Below are 16,369 nucleotides of genomic sequence, written 5' to 3' on the forward strand. Positions count from 1 at the left end.
CTTTTACTGTACGAATCATGACAAACTGTGGGAAATTCTTAAAGAGGTGGGAATACCAGACCACCTTGCCTGCCTCCTGAGAAGCTTGTATGTAGGTCACGAAGCAACAGTTAGAACTGGATATGGAACAACAACAGGTTCAAAGTTGGGAAAGGATATGTCAAGGCTGTATATTGTTATCCTGCTTATTTAACTTCTATGCTGAGTATGTCATACAAAATGCCAGGCTGGATGACGCTCAAGCTGGAATCAAGATTGCCGGGAGAAATATCAACAACCTAAGAAAGCAGATGACACTACCCTAATGGCAGAAAGTAAAGAGAAAGTTAAGAGCCCCTTGATGAAGGTGAAAGAGAGTGAAACAGCTGGCTTAAAACTCAACATTCAAAAAAAATGGCATCTGGTCCCATCACTTCATGGCAAATAGATGAGGAAACAATGGAAACAGTGACAGACTTTATTTTCTGGGGCTCAAAATCATTGTGGATTGTGACTGCAGCCATGAAATTAAAAGACGTTTGCTCCCTGGAAGAAAAGCTGTGACAAGCCTAGAAAGTATATGTATTAAAAAGCAGAGACACCACTTTGCTGACAAAGGTCCGTATAGTCAAAGCTATGGTTTTTCCAGTAATCATGTACGGATGTGAGAGTCAGACCATAAAGAAGGCTGAGTGCCAAAGAATTGATACTTTCAAACTATGGTGCTGGAGAAGACTCTTGAGAGTTCCTTTGACAGCAAGGAGATCAAACCAGTCAATCCTAAAGGAATCAACCCTGAATATTCACTGGAAGAATTGATGCTAAAGCTGAAACTCCAATACTTTGGCCACCTGATGCGAAGGGCTGACTCATTGAAAAAGACCCTGATGTTGCAAAAGACTGAGGGCAAGAGGAGAAGGGGCGACAGAGGATCAGATGGTTGGATGGCATCACTGACCCAATGGATATGAGTTTGAGCAAACTCCAGGAGATAGTGAATGATAGAGAAGAAGCCTGGTATGCTGTAGTCCTTTGGGTCACAAAGAGTGGGATATGACTGAGTAACTGAACAACAACTTAAAGATTATGTTTGTAAAATCTGCCTGCAGTGATATGCTGGACATTGTTAGAGACACATAGGTGATTCAAAGAGCACTAAGACCCCACTAAATCTCAGTGTCTGGGAGGAGAGAAAATATAGACACAAAGAATTTTGAAGTAAGATACGACTATTATAGAGCTGAAGCTGATCAAAGGAGCACACAGTCTGATAAGGTACAAGTGGTAAAAACCCAGGGTAATAAACTATGCTTCTCTAAGAATTCTGTTTCCAACACAGAACCACGTGTAACCCATCAAACTGCCATTCATCCAGCTGCAGCTCCAACCAATGTCTGGTTCTGATTCTAGACTTTCAGTTTCATGTGGCCCCAGGAAAGCTAAAATTGCCCTCAAAGATCTTTCATTTTCAAGATTCTGATGGCAAACTGCCAAGCAGATGGGGATTTAGGACTGTAGGCTGCTGGTGGCAATGTCACAGCTCTGTGGATCCTAGACTGAAACTGACTATGAGATCAGTCAATAACCTGAATGCTGTTTAGACAGAGTTCACTTGCTTGAGACTGCAGATCCTATCAGAGGAACATCAGAACAGAATGTGCCAACTCAGCCTCTAAGGGCTGACCCAGAACCAGAGGAATCTCAACAAGAGACCCCTTTGGCTTTGCTGATAAACTCCTCCTGTCAGATCTCCCCTGAGCTAATAAGCAGCCTGACAGTCTGAACTCAGTGAATTTCATATGGTTGTGTGGCCATGTTAAGAGGCTAATACTTCTTAGCAAAGGGATAGAGACAATTTCTGTGGTCACCTTAAATTTTAAAACTTTAAAATAAAGCAAAATTGTATACATTAAAATTAAAACAGCTTTGCTAAATAGTCATCACATGTGTCCTGAATCTCAAGGGCATCTCAACAACAGTGTGACTGTAAATAGTTAAGATCTTGACGTGCTCCAGTTGTAATAGGTCATTAAACAAATCTAGTTTAATATTTGTCAAAATTAGTATGTCTCCTGGATGTCTGGAATTTGGTTTACTGAAAAACTCCAGTTTCAAAGGTCCTCTTGAAGTCAATGATCCATTACTGAGCTGTACATTTTTATCACTTAGTTGAGGAGCTGTACCTTTTACCCTTAAAATACAATAGAGAGGAGAAAGAAATGAAAAGCAGTTGACATTATTCATTGTATCAGAGAATATGTGTTTTACATTGGCAATTTCTTTTTCCAAATCCATAACTTTATTCATTTCCAAAGAAAGCTGGTTTTCATCTATGGGCAGTCCTCTTTCCTGACGAATCAATTTGGCCACAGAAATCATAAAATCCACATATGCCGTACAAGCCTGCAAGAAATAAATAACAGTACATTACTGAAGAACCTTCTAAATATTCATCATGGCACTTAAAATTAAAATTTATTTTCAATTCAATATTCATTTTTGGTAACAGATGAAGCACAAAATAGAAATTCGTTTCTGAATCTTAAAAGAAATGACCTGCACAGATTCAAACTCAGCGTGTCTTTGAATCATAACAGATTCTCAACATACCTTTGAATTAGAACAGAACAATGAGGGATCACTCTAAAAGTACTAAGTCATTTAAAACTATTTGGTTATGGAGATTTTATAATCTTCAACTTTTAACCAAGTTTTACTGCTTTAATAAGAATACACTCGCAAAACACTTGGTAAGCAGTAAACTAGTATTTTTTTCTTAAAAATACATTATTTTGCCAAATTTCCTTTTATCAGGTTTTCTCTGCTCATATAAATTTTTTTTCAACTATCCATGAAGAGATGGCCACAAGCATATTACATTATCAAGACATCTTTTAATTGTCTCCTCTAGCCAAGCAATATTTTTTTTTTAATGAGACTGTTTTCCCATGAGCTCCTCCAAGACAAATCTGTGGGCTTTAGTTAATTCCATAGCTGGTTCTTATTACTGTGAAATTTCTAATATGCCATTTTGACTATCAGCTTTCTTCCAAAAACTCAAATTTTTCCATTTTCTCTTCACACACATTTAACTGTATGAAGATAAGCTATAACCTAGTTATGTTATTGACCTTTTACAGAATATATGAATCCCTTATTCAAGTTCTGACTGGCACGGAACCCAGGAAATTGAATAACACTTTCATAAATCTCAGCCCACTGCTATTTAGTTATTATCTATCAGCAGTTTAAACAACTTAAAATTTATTCAAAATTTCAAGTCCCACATCAAAATTTACTCAAAATTTCAAATCCCAGCATCAATTTGGGAAGGGCTTCCTGGTGGCTCAGTGGTAAAGAATCCACTTGCCAATGCAGGAGACTAGGGTTCAATCCCTGGGTCAGGAAGTTCCCCTAGAGGAGGAAATGGCAATCCACTCTAATATTCTTGCCTGGGAAATCCCATGGATGGAAGAGCCTGATGGGCTATAGTCCATGAGGTAGCAAAAAAAATTGGACACAACAGCAACTAGACGACTACAATTAGGAAGGCCATACCACACGTTTGGGACCAATGGGTGGTTCTGAGCTTCAAATATATGTCCACACAGGATAAATATGAAGAAGAGCTGAAGAGTACTTAACCCTTTCACAGTTTCCAGGGGGTTTTATAACCCTACTGATTATCAGTGAAAGGGGCATCCTTCTTGTCACTTTGAGTGAAAAGGCACATTTAAATTCACAGTGACTCAAGAGGATCACACAAAAAATTTGTAGGGAAATGAAAATATTTTATCAAACAAGAACCTAAGCAAAATGTAAGCTGTTATTAATTTGAAATTCAAGAGGACATCTTTACATAACATTTAGATACTGGTATTCCATGACCATTATTAAATGCTAAGTAAACAATTTCCAGGGGAGAGGGCTCTCTCTTCCAAGGATACCCTGCAATTAGGAGGCTGTCTAACTAGCGTCTCTATCCTGGATCTGCTGTTCAATAAAAATTTCATCTGTTTCTGTATTAAACACTTAATCACTAAGGTAACAGGGATAAAAGGATGTTTTTATGTATAGTCCTGCCAACTCCATTCTTTTCCTATTAAAAAGTAATTAGAATTCTTGTTTCACTTTGAAGAAAACAAACATGTCTGAGTTCATACCTAATGGGACCAACTATTCCAAAGTACAAGCATGCAGTGTTTTGAATTAACTGTATTTCAAATCATATAAATTCATCTGCATTCAGCAGGGAATTACTACTGACTGCAAAGAAATGCTAATTTGAATTTTCTAATATCAATCTCTAAGATTTTTTTTGTACACTATGGGATGCTTTTTTGTTAATGAGGTGAGAAAACAATAGCAAAAGTGCTCTCCTCCATTTCATTGACTCTGCAATAGTGTTACTCCTGTGTCTTTATCCCTAAAGATGTATTTAAAGGCTACAGAACTTGGTAAGCACAATAACTTTGTACAATACTTCCAACCTAATGAACTGGTAAAGCCTCCCAGAAAGCTAGAAGTATATGATATCATGGACTTCTGGGATGCTTGAATATTAAATACAGTTAACACAAAATACACTCTTTCCTTTAACGAGCTCCATTACCTGGCAAAATTTTACAGTGTGACTGATTAAAACATGTTTCAGTATCTGTTTTTTTTTTTAATTGGAGGATAATTGCTTTACAATGTTGTATTAGTTTTTGCCATACAACATGAATCAGCCGTAAGTGTATATATATATATATCTATATATATTCCCTCTTGAGCCTTCCACCCACCACCACCCCCATCCCACCCCTCTAGGTCATCACAGAGCACCAGGCTAAGCTCCCTGTGTTATACAGCAACTTCCCACTCGCTAACTGTTTGATACATGGTAATGTATGTATTTCGATGCTACTCTCAATTTATCCCACTCTCTCCTTCTTCCACTGTGTCCACAAGTCCGTTCTTAACATCTGCATCTCTATTCCTGCCCTGCAAATAAGTTCATCAGTACCATTTTTTCTAGATTCCATATATATGTGTTAATATGGTATTTGTTTTTCTCTTTGGAGATTTCCTTCAAAAACTAGGAATAAAACTGCCATATGACCCAGTAATACCACTACTGGGCAAGGATTCTGAGAAACCATAATTCAAAAAGACACATGTATCCCAAAGTGTTAGTCACAACACTACCTACAATAGCCAGGACATAGAAGCAACCTAGATATCTATTGATAGATAGTTGGATACAGAAGTTGTGGCACATATGTACAATGGAATATTACACACTCGGTCACTCAGCTGTGTCTGACTCTTTGTGACCCCTTGGACTGTAGCCTGCCAGGCTTCTCTGTCCATGGGATTTTCCAGGTAAGAACACTGGAGTGGGTTGCCATTTCCCCCTCCAGGGGATCTTGCTGACCCAGGGATTGAAACTACAACTCCTGTGTCTCCTGCAGTGGCAGGCAGATTCTTTACTACTGAGTCACCTGGGAAGCCCACAATGGAATGTTCCTCAGCTGTAAAAAGGAACAAATTTGAGTCAGTTGAACTAAGATAGATGAACCTAGAGCTTGTTATACAGAATGAAGTATGTCTTAGTATCTTGATTTTATCTTCTTTGGATTCCAAATTTATCCAGTAGCTGTCAAAACCCAGGCTTACTGCTGCTGTTAAATCCTTTTTACAAGAGAGGTTTCCTGGTAGCCCAGTAGTTAAAAATCCACCCTGCAATGCAAGGGACACAGGTTTGATCCTTGGGTCAGGAAGATCCCATATGCCACAGAATAGCTAAGCCTGTGTGCCACAACTACTGAGCCTGTGCCCTAGGGCCCTCAAACCACAACTACTGAGCCCCTGCACTGCAGCTACCAAAGCCTGCAGCACGTAGAGCCCGCGCTCCACAACAAGAGAAGCCACCTCACTGGGAAAACCATGCAGCAACAAAGAGTAGCCCCCGCTCGCCACAGCTGGAGAAAGTCTCATACAGCAGCAAAGACTCACCACAGTCAAAAAAGAAAAAATAAATAAATCTTTGAAGTCTTTTCTACAAGATATGATTCTACCTTAACATATTAATTTTCTTCCTTGAGATACTTCTAGATATGTAAAATGCCAAATAATAGCAATTATAATTTGGGGAGAAAGTAATCAACACATATTTTAACCTTAAACAGTATATTAGCCAGAATATTTTTAAATCAAAAATTTAATTTTTATTTTCTGTCACTAATAGAGCAACTAGATATTAGGACAAGGGTGAGAGGCAGCTATCTTCTTTGACAGTTGTAAGGTAGCCTAGTTAAAGCTTTGATACAGTGAATCCTTTACATGACAAAAAAAAAAAAAACCCACAGAAAACAAAAAACCTAAATATCTATGTAGTCTTTCCTTTAAAAATAAAACATTATAAATCCTAATGCTTGTAATAGCAGGTTCGAAGATGATAATTGGTTTTAAATGGTTGGGTAAAATCCACAATCGCAGTTTTGTGAGCTTTTAAGTTATACACTATTGGTGAGATATATACCAATACCTAACACCAGGAACTGTTACTCTAATTCTTTAATCTGCAGGACCAGGCAATGATATTTTTTTGTTGGCTCTGTTCAGAAATTAGATTCCTTCTGCTTAGAAAAAAAGCTGCTATTTGTTGGAGTTGCCAAAAAGCAAGAGAGCAATGCCATTCAACTATTGTCCTTTACACTTAATATCTTTGTTAATAAGTAACAGCCAGTCCCAGGGAGGAACAGAGAGCACTCTGGAAATACTGCCTGATATTTGTGCACCTTGGTATGCCAACAACCATGGACCAGAAGTTTCATTTCTCGGACACCTCAGTCTTAGCAATTTTCTGCCCTTCCCTTTCCCAGATATTATGTGGAGCATTAAACAACTGAAAAGTCACAGAACTGTCTTATTCCTAGCTGCTGATGCCAGGGGTGTTATTTAATAGTGTTACACAGGATGTTTCGTGAGGAAACACACAGGGCCCCCACCAGGAGAGATATGTTTCCTCTCAGAAGACTATGAATTTTTTTCCACTTGACGAAGCATGTCAGGGATCATGCAGCTGCCAGAAAACAGAGACTTGCTCCCCAACGATGGATACAAACATACAGAATCACACAGCAGATCCTGGAGACAGGAAGTGAGAAAGTCCCCAGAAGCTAGCAGGGCTCAGAAACAGGAGAAACATAGACACAAGAGAATCCACTGTGGACGAACATGGGGATGGTCAGAGGCTTTTGTCAGGTTACTAATGAGAGCACCTGCAGATTCACATGAGAAATTATTGTGTAACTTCTAAGGTTTGTTGCTTATGTTTGGGAAGGTGCATGTACTTCTTTTTACAAACTGAGTTCAGATGATCTAAAAAAATTTCCCTTGACATACTCACTAAGTCCCAAGTTCAAAAGCTCCTTTATGTTTTGTTAAATACAGATACTTGGGTGAAACCTCCTGACTATTAGTCACCTGATGCCCAGAAAGAACAAAACGAGGTCAGCAGTTTCCCTTGCAGGATCTGTTTTATCAAGTCAACCAAGCAGCAGTCATAGCAATCCTTGTAAAAACCAAATCAAATCACATCTAAATTATCCACTGACCTGGAGCGCCAGTCATTCACCTTTTATAACACTGCCTCCATTCACCTATTTCCTTAAATTATTTTTTATTGTCTATCTCCTCTGATTAGAACATGAGAATTCTATGTGAATTAAAGACCATTTCTGCCTTGTTTCTTTGATATCTTTCCTGTCCAGAGGAGTATCTGTCACATAGTAGAAGCTCAATAAAAATAGTTAATTGTAAGTATACTGAGTAAATTTCCCTCACTTACTGTGTCATCAGCCTTCTAATCGTAATCCAAATCCAGAGCAGTTTCTTTGAGCTTGCATTTTGGGTAAGCAGGCAAACAAAATCCTCTCTTGGTTTACCCTAAGTTCTAAAACCTGTTCATCTAAAGGACTGAAAATCTCAGTTTGTGTTATTTCCAGAGTAGGTACAGCTTAGAGAATTTCCCTGGATTGTGATTGATTTCTCTTATTCAGTACACAAGCCTTGGATCATCTCTTTTTGGCTTCTAACCATCTCAGCCATATTCTAAGTCCTCTGTCTTCATCCCTAAAGTGTTTTCTTTTTACCTTTTTTTTTTTTTAAATGAACATCATTTTTTCTAACTGCTCTAAATTTCTTCATAACTCTCATCTCCTCTTCCTACCCTGCCATGCCTCATAGCAATATACTATATAGCTTCTAATCTCGAACCCCTTTGCTACCTCCTCAGGCTTTCATCGGCGAAGGCAATGGCAGCCCACTCCAGTACTCTTTTGCCTGGAAAATCCCATGGATGGAGGAGCCTGGTAGGCTGCAGTCCATGGGGTCGCTGAGGGTCGGACACGACTGAGCGGCTTCACTTTCACTTTTCACTTTCATGCACTGGAGAAGGCAATGGCAACCCACTCCAGTGTTCTTGCCTGGAGAATCCCAGGGACGGGGGAGCCTAGTGGGCTGCCATCTATGGGGTCGCACAGAGTCAGACACGACTGAAGTGACATAGCAGCAGGCTTTCATTAACTAGATGAGAGATTTTCTCACTTTTATTTTAGCCCTGAAATGCTCTATTCAGATGAATGTTTTGTTAATGTATAAACAAGTGAAATGAATCTTTAAGAGCGTATACTTGAAGGTGTGGCGACACAGAGCACTGTCATTGGCACACCCAAGAAGCCACTCCTGTGGCTTATTCTACCTTCTCAGACAAACAGAACATAAACATAGCTACAATCCAATTATGCTCCAATATGTTGGTTACCTAACCTGTAGATTTCCTTATGAAGGAGGACAAGATAACAATTAGCCTTGAAACACTAAGGAGGTAGAGAAAGAGAAGATTTGAAACCAATTCCATTCTCCCGAATAGAGTTTAAAAACTCTTCTGAAGGTGTGATTGTTCAAGAAAATTAAGGTTGCTATTCCTTTCAGTGAATCAGTATGCAAGCACTTTCTCACACTAAGTAGTTGGTTGGTTCCATTTGAAAATTCTGTGAATGGGATGATTATTTTTTATGGGCAATGGGTATCTCTCACATTGTTTTCCTAGCACAGAAAAATGTGTGCTCTTGTACAGGATAGAGTTGTCTCAAATCTCATTACTTCTGTCCTCTGAGGTAGCAATGTGTCATTAAGCGATCTCTTCAGATAATCAGAATACCTCCAAAATAAAGTTCTATCTCTCCAGCAAGAGACTTCCAGCATGAGTGGCTCCTTAATGAACCCATTTTGAGAGCACAATTAAATCCCAATTTTTTAAATAAATGTATATATTTGTTTGGTGTCTACACAGATGTCTATGTGGCCTTTCGCCTAATACTTGGCCGGAGGGACACTGTGTTATCAGTTTTACACTATAAACTCCTGGAAAAAGACAGTGTTTGTCTAGTTGGGCACCTTGTGTCATCATCCACATGAGCCAGCTTAGTTCACTATTTTCAATGAGAGCTGCTCTCCAGGTTTTTTTTTTTTTTTTTTTTTTTAGAAACTGCACCATCTAGAAGTAAAACTAGTTGGGAATCGGAAGACAGGATCATGACGAGGGGAGCTACCCAGTAGCTATTTCTCGACAACTGTTCACAACAGAACCCTCTGTTCTCTTTCTTCTTGGTGGACAAGGGGTCTAGTTTCCTGAGCCATTGAGATGGGTTGACAGTCAATCAAGGGGTCTACTTTCCTGAGCCACTGAGATGGGTTGATGGTACCAACTAGCTATTCAGAGAGCCTGGTTCCCTGGACATAGTGCTTGGTCAAAAGAAGGGCAGGTGGCTCAGTCAGGATCAGAGCCCTTTCCTCAGAAATCGATAGACAATAGCAGAGATGGGATTTCTTTTCTCTAGATTGCAAAGCTGCCAAGGGTCATCATTTAGCTCTTAAAGTCTCTGCATAAGTAAATATAATATGAAAATATATGATACTATCATGTAAAAAATACAAGAATACATTTCTTTGAGTTGCTACTGCCTTTAAGGCCTATTCCCTCTTTAGGAGGGAAAGCACAGAAAACAAAAAGGAACTGAGGTATTAAAGTTCAGAACAATAACGAGAGGAATACAATATGCATTTCTCAAAATATAACATTCAAAACTGCTGAATAAAAGCACACAAGTTTGAAAAGCAGCGTGTTTTTTTTAACAAGAGAAAAATAGGTTTTGTTTTAAGGAAGGAGGTTAGATATAGTTCTTTTAAAAAAATGCATTACCTATTTTCATCACTTAGTGGTATAATGACACATTTTATTATTTTGAATGCCAAACAAATATTAGAACACAAAAATTCCATTCCTAGGATATCAGAAGCCCCCAAATACCTCAGTGTGGTGGAATGGACTTCCTTGTAATTACAGGGGCTGTTTTCATTGCTCATAAGAAGTCTGGTTGTAGAATTATAAGATGATTCCCTAGAAACAGGGATCAAAAAAGACCTGGGGAAAATGGCCTTAGGTAATGATTTGATCAAGGAAATCTATAATTAGGGTCCCTTTGATCAGAAAGGGATGCTTCCTCTTCCCCAGCCCCTGAGACAGATCTGCAAACCAGATGCCATATCATAGTGTGAAAATCACTGGCTACAATGACAGACAAAGAAGCCAGTCTTCTCTAGTCAAAGATAAAGCACCTTTCCTGTCTTCCCTGACATCTTCCCTCTCAACCATTCATCCATAGATTCCACTGCTGCTGCTAAGTCGCTTCAGTCGTGTCTGATTCTGTGCGACCCCATAGACGGCAGCCCACCAGGCTCCACCATCCCTGGGATTCTTCAGGCAAGAACACTGAAGTGGGTTGCCATTTCCTTCTCCAATGCATGAAAGTGAAAAGTGAAAGGGAAGTCGCTCAGTCATGTCTGACTCTTAGCGACCCCATGGACTGCAGCCTACCAGGCTCCTCCATCCATGGGATTTTCCAGGCAAGAGTACTGGAGTGGGGTGCCATTGCCTTCTCCATAGTTTCCACAATAGACATTAAATAAAAAGAGTATATAGAAATCTGCATGCTATGAGAACATATATGTTCTTCATCTACACAAAAGCTTCAGGAAAGGGCTTCATGAGTAAATAAAATTCAAACTTAGACTAAAGGGATTAGGAGAAAAAGAGGAGCACGCATGTATGTGTGTGTGTGTGTGTGTGTATGTAGTGTTCCTGGCAAAGGAAACAACATACATGAAAGTATATAAGTGAACAACCTCGAGAGGTGGTATGGGGTTGGGGGTGAGAGGGAGGTTCAAGAGGAAGGGGATATAAGTATACCTATGGCTGTTTCATGTTATATATGTCAGAAGCCAACACAGTACTGTAAAGCAATTATCCACCAATTAAAAATAAATAAATTTTAGAAAGAATTAAAAAAGAATATAAGTGAGAAAATCAATGAAAACCATTGTTATACTGATACAATGATATTGAGATTTAGTCTAGCTTTATAAATTCTCCACTAGTGTTATTTTGTTATCCTATCCTTTTCACCATTTTTTCTCCATGAATGATGCTGCTGCTAAGTCGCTTCAGTTGTGTCCGACTCCTAGCGACCCCATGGACTGCAGCCTACCAGTCTCCTCCATCCATGGGATTTGCCAGGCAAGAGTACTGGAGTGGGTTGCCATTGCCTTCTCCAAACCATGAATGATAAAATCCTAAAAAAAAAAAGTACTTGAAGGGACTGAATTCTTTCAGAGACTGCAGAGTAGTGGAAAAACTAGAATGAACTTTAATTTGATATCTGGCTGGGGATGCGGATGAAACTAAGTGAGGGTGCTCGCTTCGGCAGCACATATATTAAAATTGGAATGATACAGAGAAGATTAGCATGGCCCCTGCGCAAGGATGACACACAAATTCGTGAAGCATTCCATATTTTTTGGACTCTGTGAGAGAGGGAGAGGCTGGGAAGATTTGGGAGAATGGCATTGAAACTTGTAAAATATCATGTATGAAACGAGTTGCCAGTCCAGGTTTGATGCACGATACTGGATGCTTGGGGCTGGTGCACTGGGACGACCCAGAGGGATGGAATGGGGAGGGAGGAGGGAGGAGGGTTCAGGATGGGGAACACATGTATACCTGTGGCAGATTCATTTTGATATTTGGCAAAACTAATACAATTATGTAAAGTTTAAAAATAAAATAAAATTAAAAAAAAAGAATAATAAAAAAAAAAGAAACTAAGTGAGGGATTACAGGTAGTAATGACTGGGAAAGAGTAGCAATTATCATGAGGGAAATAGGTAGAAAATTGGAATTTTCTCCATAGTTATATACTCTTCCCCCTCCCCCTAACACTCCAAAAGAATGGATTTTAAGATGGGAAGAGTACAGAAATGTTCTAGCAATTACCCATTTTCAGGATGACAGAATTTCATCTCATTAAAAAAAAAAAAAAGAATTCTATATTATATGCAGACTCCTTGCAACTGGAAGCACATTGCTTGGAGCTTGGAGCACTAAGCTGAGGCATATTCTGAGGTCGGAGGTTAGGGGGAAAGAGTGCAGTGACTATATAGCCATAGTTATGGAAGCGGGGTAAGGCACCCAGCATGCTGTGTGTTTGCTTCTCTTATCCAGATCACGGGAGGGCACCTGATTTGAGCTAATAATAACTTCCTAGCTGAAAGTGCTAATGCTACTGAGTTTTCTAGATCATTTGTTCCCTTAAAGAACTCTACTACTATGAAATACTACTCTTAGGAAGTTGGAATGATGTAATGGAAGGAACAGAAGATAGGGACTAAAGTTCTATCTCTGGTTCTACTATTGTTTGAGCGTTCTGACAAAGACTGACAACCTTTAGGCCTTGGATTTCTCACTTATAAACTCTAATCACATTACTAATTCCAGATTTAATCTCCACTCCATTGTTTGACTACAAATATTTTGACTATAAGTATTTTCCCGACCAGTGGATGCAATGGGTAGTAGAGACTGCCAAATGTAAATATCTTTGGTCTGAGCTCCTCTTCTTTTCAGTAATAGAACCTTGTTCCCATTAACCAAATTTTAATAAGGCATACACATGGCCACTTGTTTAACACTACATTTCTCAGCCTCACTGATACTTAGCTGTGTTCACATGACAATATTCTAAGCAATGAAATGTATACAACTTCTGCATCACGTACATAACAAGAAATTGCTTGTCTATCACTACCTCTTTTCTTTTTCCTATGAACTGAAATGTGAACAGGGCACTGGTGAACCAACTTTGACCAAACAGACTACAAATAAAACACTTGAGGAGGTCGATATTAGAGCAATAGGTCAAAGAAAACAGTGCTCCTGGCCATTCCCATGAAGAGAGCTTCCTACCTCTCCAGAGACAGAAATGAACTTCTCTCTTGCTTTTTCAGTCTCTTTTTTACCACAATTTAGTAAGATCCCAACTAATTTACAAACTCAAATGTCTAGAGGAATCACAAAGTCAAAAAAAATCAATGAATTATCTTGATGAGGACTGCCCAAGTCTGGAGAACAAAGGCCCTACCTGAAGCAACAACCATAAAAAAACTCTGTCCCACAACCACATGCGGATGTAGGTCTAGGGTTTCCAATTCTGCTAATTTATCAGGAGATCTGGATTCTCAAGTAAAATCTTCAATTTTTATAAAATCTTGGCAACTAATATAAAATTTTTAAAAAATTAGCCACAGGTTAAACAAAATGTCTCTCTATGACTCAAACCTATGACCTAGATTATGACATTCTATTAATTATGAGACAATATTGAATACAAAATGCACAAATACACCATCCTCTTAACAACAGGATCCTTTCCAAAAGAAAAAAAATGCAAAAAGGAAACTTTATCACATTAGGTGTATACACTGACTGCCAGGTATACCTTGATATCAGGAATGTTAAAATACAAAAAATATGTATCCTTTTTGTTGCTGTTTAGTTGCTAAGTCATGTCTGACTCTTTTGAGTCCCCATGGACTGGAGCCGTCCAGGCTCCTCTGTCCACAGGATTTCCCAGGCAAGAATACTGGAGTGGGCAGCCATTTCCTTCTCCAGGGGATCATCCTGGACCAGGGACTGAACCAACATCTCCTGGATTGGCAGGCAAATTTTTTGCCACTGAGTCACCAGGAAAGTCCTCACACATCTTTATAAGGTTGGATAAATATAGTATGTTTTTAGGACAAAATCCTAAATTTGAAAAACATTCCAGTTAATAACAATGAAAAGGTAGTGTAATGAGCCAAAATTCTTCAATCACCCTCAACTCTGCAATAGGAAGCAGCTAGATAGCTTGTAAAGACAACAACTGCAACCCACATGACACTTGCATTGTCAAGAACTCAAATATCCCACACCCATTTGATTGTCTATGACATTAATTGTGGACTTTTATATTTATCTTTTTCTTCATTTCAATGCTGTGTAGCCACTCATAAAGATACTTTATACTGAATTTATTCCATGGCTTTTGAACTTAATAATGAGGCAAAATGCACACTCAGTATGAACATATAGAGTTAATCATTTTAATTAAAAAGTAATTTCAGCCACAACACCTCTGACCCATTAGAATAAAAGGTAACTAAACTTACTTCTGAGCCTCAAATTAGGAAAGAAAACATTTATGGAACCAAAACCTTCCCCAAATACTTAATACATTACTCTGCTAAGTTCATCTTCTGTGGTTCCCTTATATCAACAAGCAAGTACACACCAACACCAGCTTGAGCAAGGCAAGGCTGTGAGACAATAAGAAGCAGTGTTGTGGAGTGTGATGAACAGAGTCAGAAGGTGGCCACAAAGGTTTGTCTAACCCAATGCCCCTATGTGGGTAGCCCTCTGAAAGTCAAATAGGAAGGCTCTAGAAGAATGGTGCTGAGCACAATGTATGTGCTTACTGGACCATTCCCCGGTCTTCACTGGCACTGACCTAGACCATGATTCATCTGTTCATTTTTAAATCATTTGAATTTATAAAGAAAAAAAGACATTTAAAATTGGCTTTTCAGGGAAAATGGATATACCATGATATGGTTGTTGATAACAACCTCAGATATGCAGATGACACCACTTTAATGGCAGAAAGTGAAGAACTAAAGAGCCTCTTAATGATGGTGAAAGAGGAGCGTAAAAAAACTGGCTTAAAACTTAACATTCAAAAACCGAAGATCATAGCATCTGGTCCCATCACTTCATGGCAAATAGATGGGAAAAAAGTGGAAACACAACAGATTTTATTTTCTTGGGCTCCAAAATCACTGTGACTGCAGCCATGAAATTAAAAGACGCTTGTTCCTTGGAAGAAAAGCTACGAGAAACCTAGACAGAGTATTAAAAAGCAGAGACATTATTTTGCCAACAAAGGTTCGTATAGTCAAAGTTGTGGTTTTTCTAGTAGTCATGTATGGATGTGAGAGTTGGACCATAATGAAAGCTAAGCACCAAAGAATTGATGTTTTTGAACTGTGGTACTAGAGAAGACTCCTAGGAGTCCCTTGGACAGCAAGATCAAATCCGTCGATCCTAAGGGAAATCAACCCTGAATATTCCTTGGAAGGACTGATGCTGAAGCTGAAGCTCCAATATTCTGGCTACCTGATGTGAAGAGCTGACTCATTAGAAAAGACCCTGATGCTGGAAAAGATTGAGGACAGGAGAAGAGTGCGACAGAGGATGAGATAGTTGGAAGGCATCATCGACTCAATGGACATGAGTTAAGGCAAATTGTGGGAGATAGTGAGGGACAGGGAAGCCTGGTGTGTTGCAGTTCATGGGGTCACAAAGGGAAAGACAGAGCTTAGTGACTGAACAACAACATACGTATGCTGAGCCCCTTCATTGTTCATCTGAAACTATCACAACATTGTTAATGGGCTATACCCCAATATAAAATTAAAAGTTAAAAATAAAGAAGTAAATAAAATTGGCTTTTAAAAATGGGCCACACGACTTAAATACTAAGAATCAAGACACAAACAAGGAATTTCAAGTTTCTTTGTTTCTTAAAAGATCTTCATTTGTTCTGTTGAGAATACTCAGTCAGTCAAAGGAAGCTCGCTATTATGTATGATTTTCAGTATCTGCCTGAGTGAAGAAGATAGAGGGTTAAGTTTAAATTCTGTAGTTTAGTTTTATTGGTTTTTTGTTTTTACCTCTTTATATGCTGCAGTGCATTCATAGTAGTCTCTGGAAGGCAGGCCAAGTTGAGGTTGGTCAATCTATAAAAAATGTACAAAGAAGAAAATATTCAGTTGACAAATTATAAGCATGCCTACCTATGTGTAAGCAAGATCTTAGTGTTCTTGCTCTATATAACAAGCTAACACTGAATGAATATACAATTAAGAAATGGTTTCCATAATACTTCTCAGTGTTAAACTGATGGGT

At 38.8% G+C, this 16,369-nt stretch overlaps 1 protein-coding gene and 1 non-coding gene across 4 annotated transcripts in view; one reads left to right on the plus strand and one right to left on the minus strand.

Annotated features, from left to right (window-relative positions):
* The window catches only part of MME (membrane metalloendopeptidase), a 117,643-nt gene that overhangs the window by 54,234 nt on the left and 47,040 nt on the right, over positions 1-16,369 (minus strand). For all 3 annotated transcript variants that reach the window (XM_055569277.1, XM_055569278.1, XM_055569275.1), the window contains exons 8-9: positions 16,135-16,200; positions 2,248-2,382 (exon numbers count right to left, since the gene is read on the minus strand). In XM_055569277.1, the coding sequence (XP_055425252.1) occupies positions 2,248-2,382; positions 16,135-16,200 (201 nt within the window). The remainder of the gene's footprint in view (positions 1-2,247; positions 2,383-16,134; positions 16,201-16,369) is intronic.
* LOC129645209 (U6 spliceosomal RNA) lies at positions 11,780-11,886 on the plus strand. Its single transcript, XR_008711287.1, has one exon. It is a non-coding gene; the product is annotated as a U6 spliceosomal RNA (small nuclear RNA).

The sequence above is a fragment of the Bubalus kerabau genome, chromosome 2 (genome assembly GCF_029407905.1).
Source record: "Bubalus kerabau isolate K-KA32 ecotype Philippines breed swamp buffalo chromosome 2, PCC_UOA_SB_1v2, whole genome shotgun sequence".
NCBI lineage: Eukaryota > Metazoa > Chordata > Mammalia > Artiodactyla > Bovidae > Bubalus > Bubalus kerabau.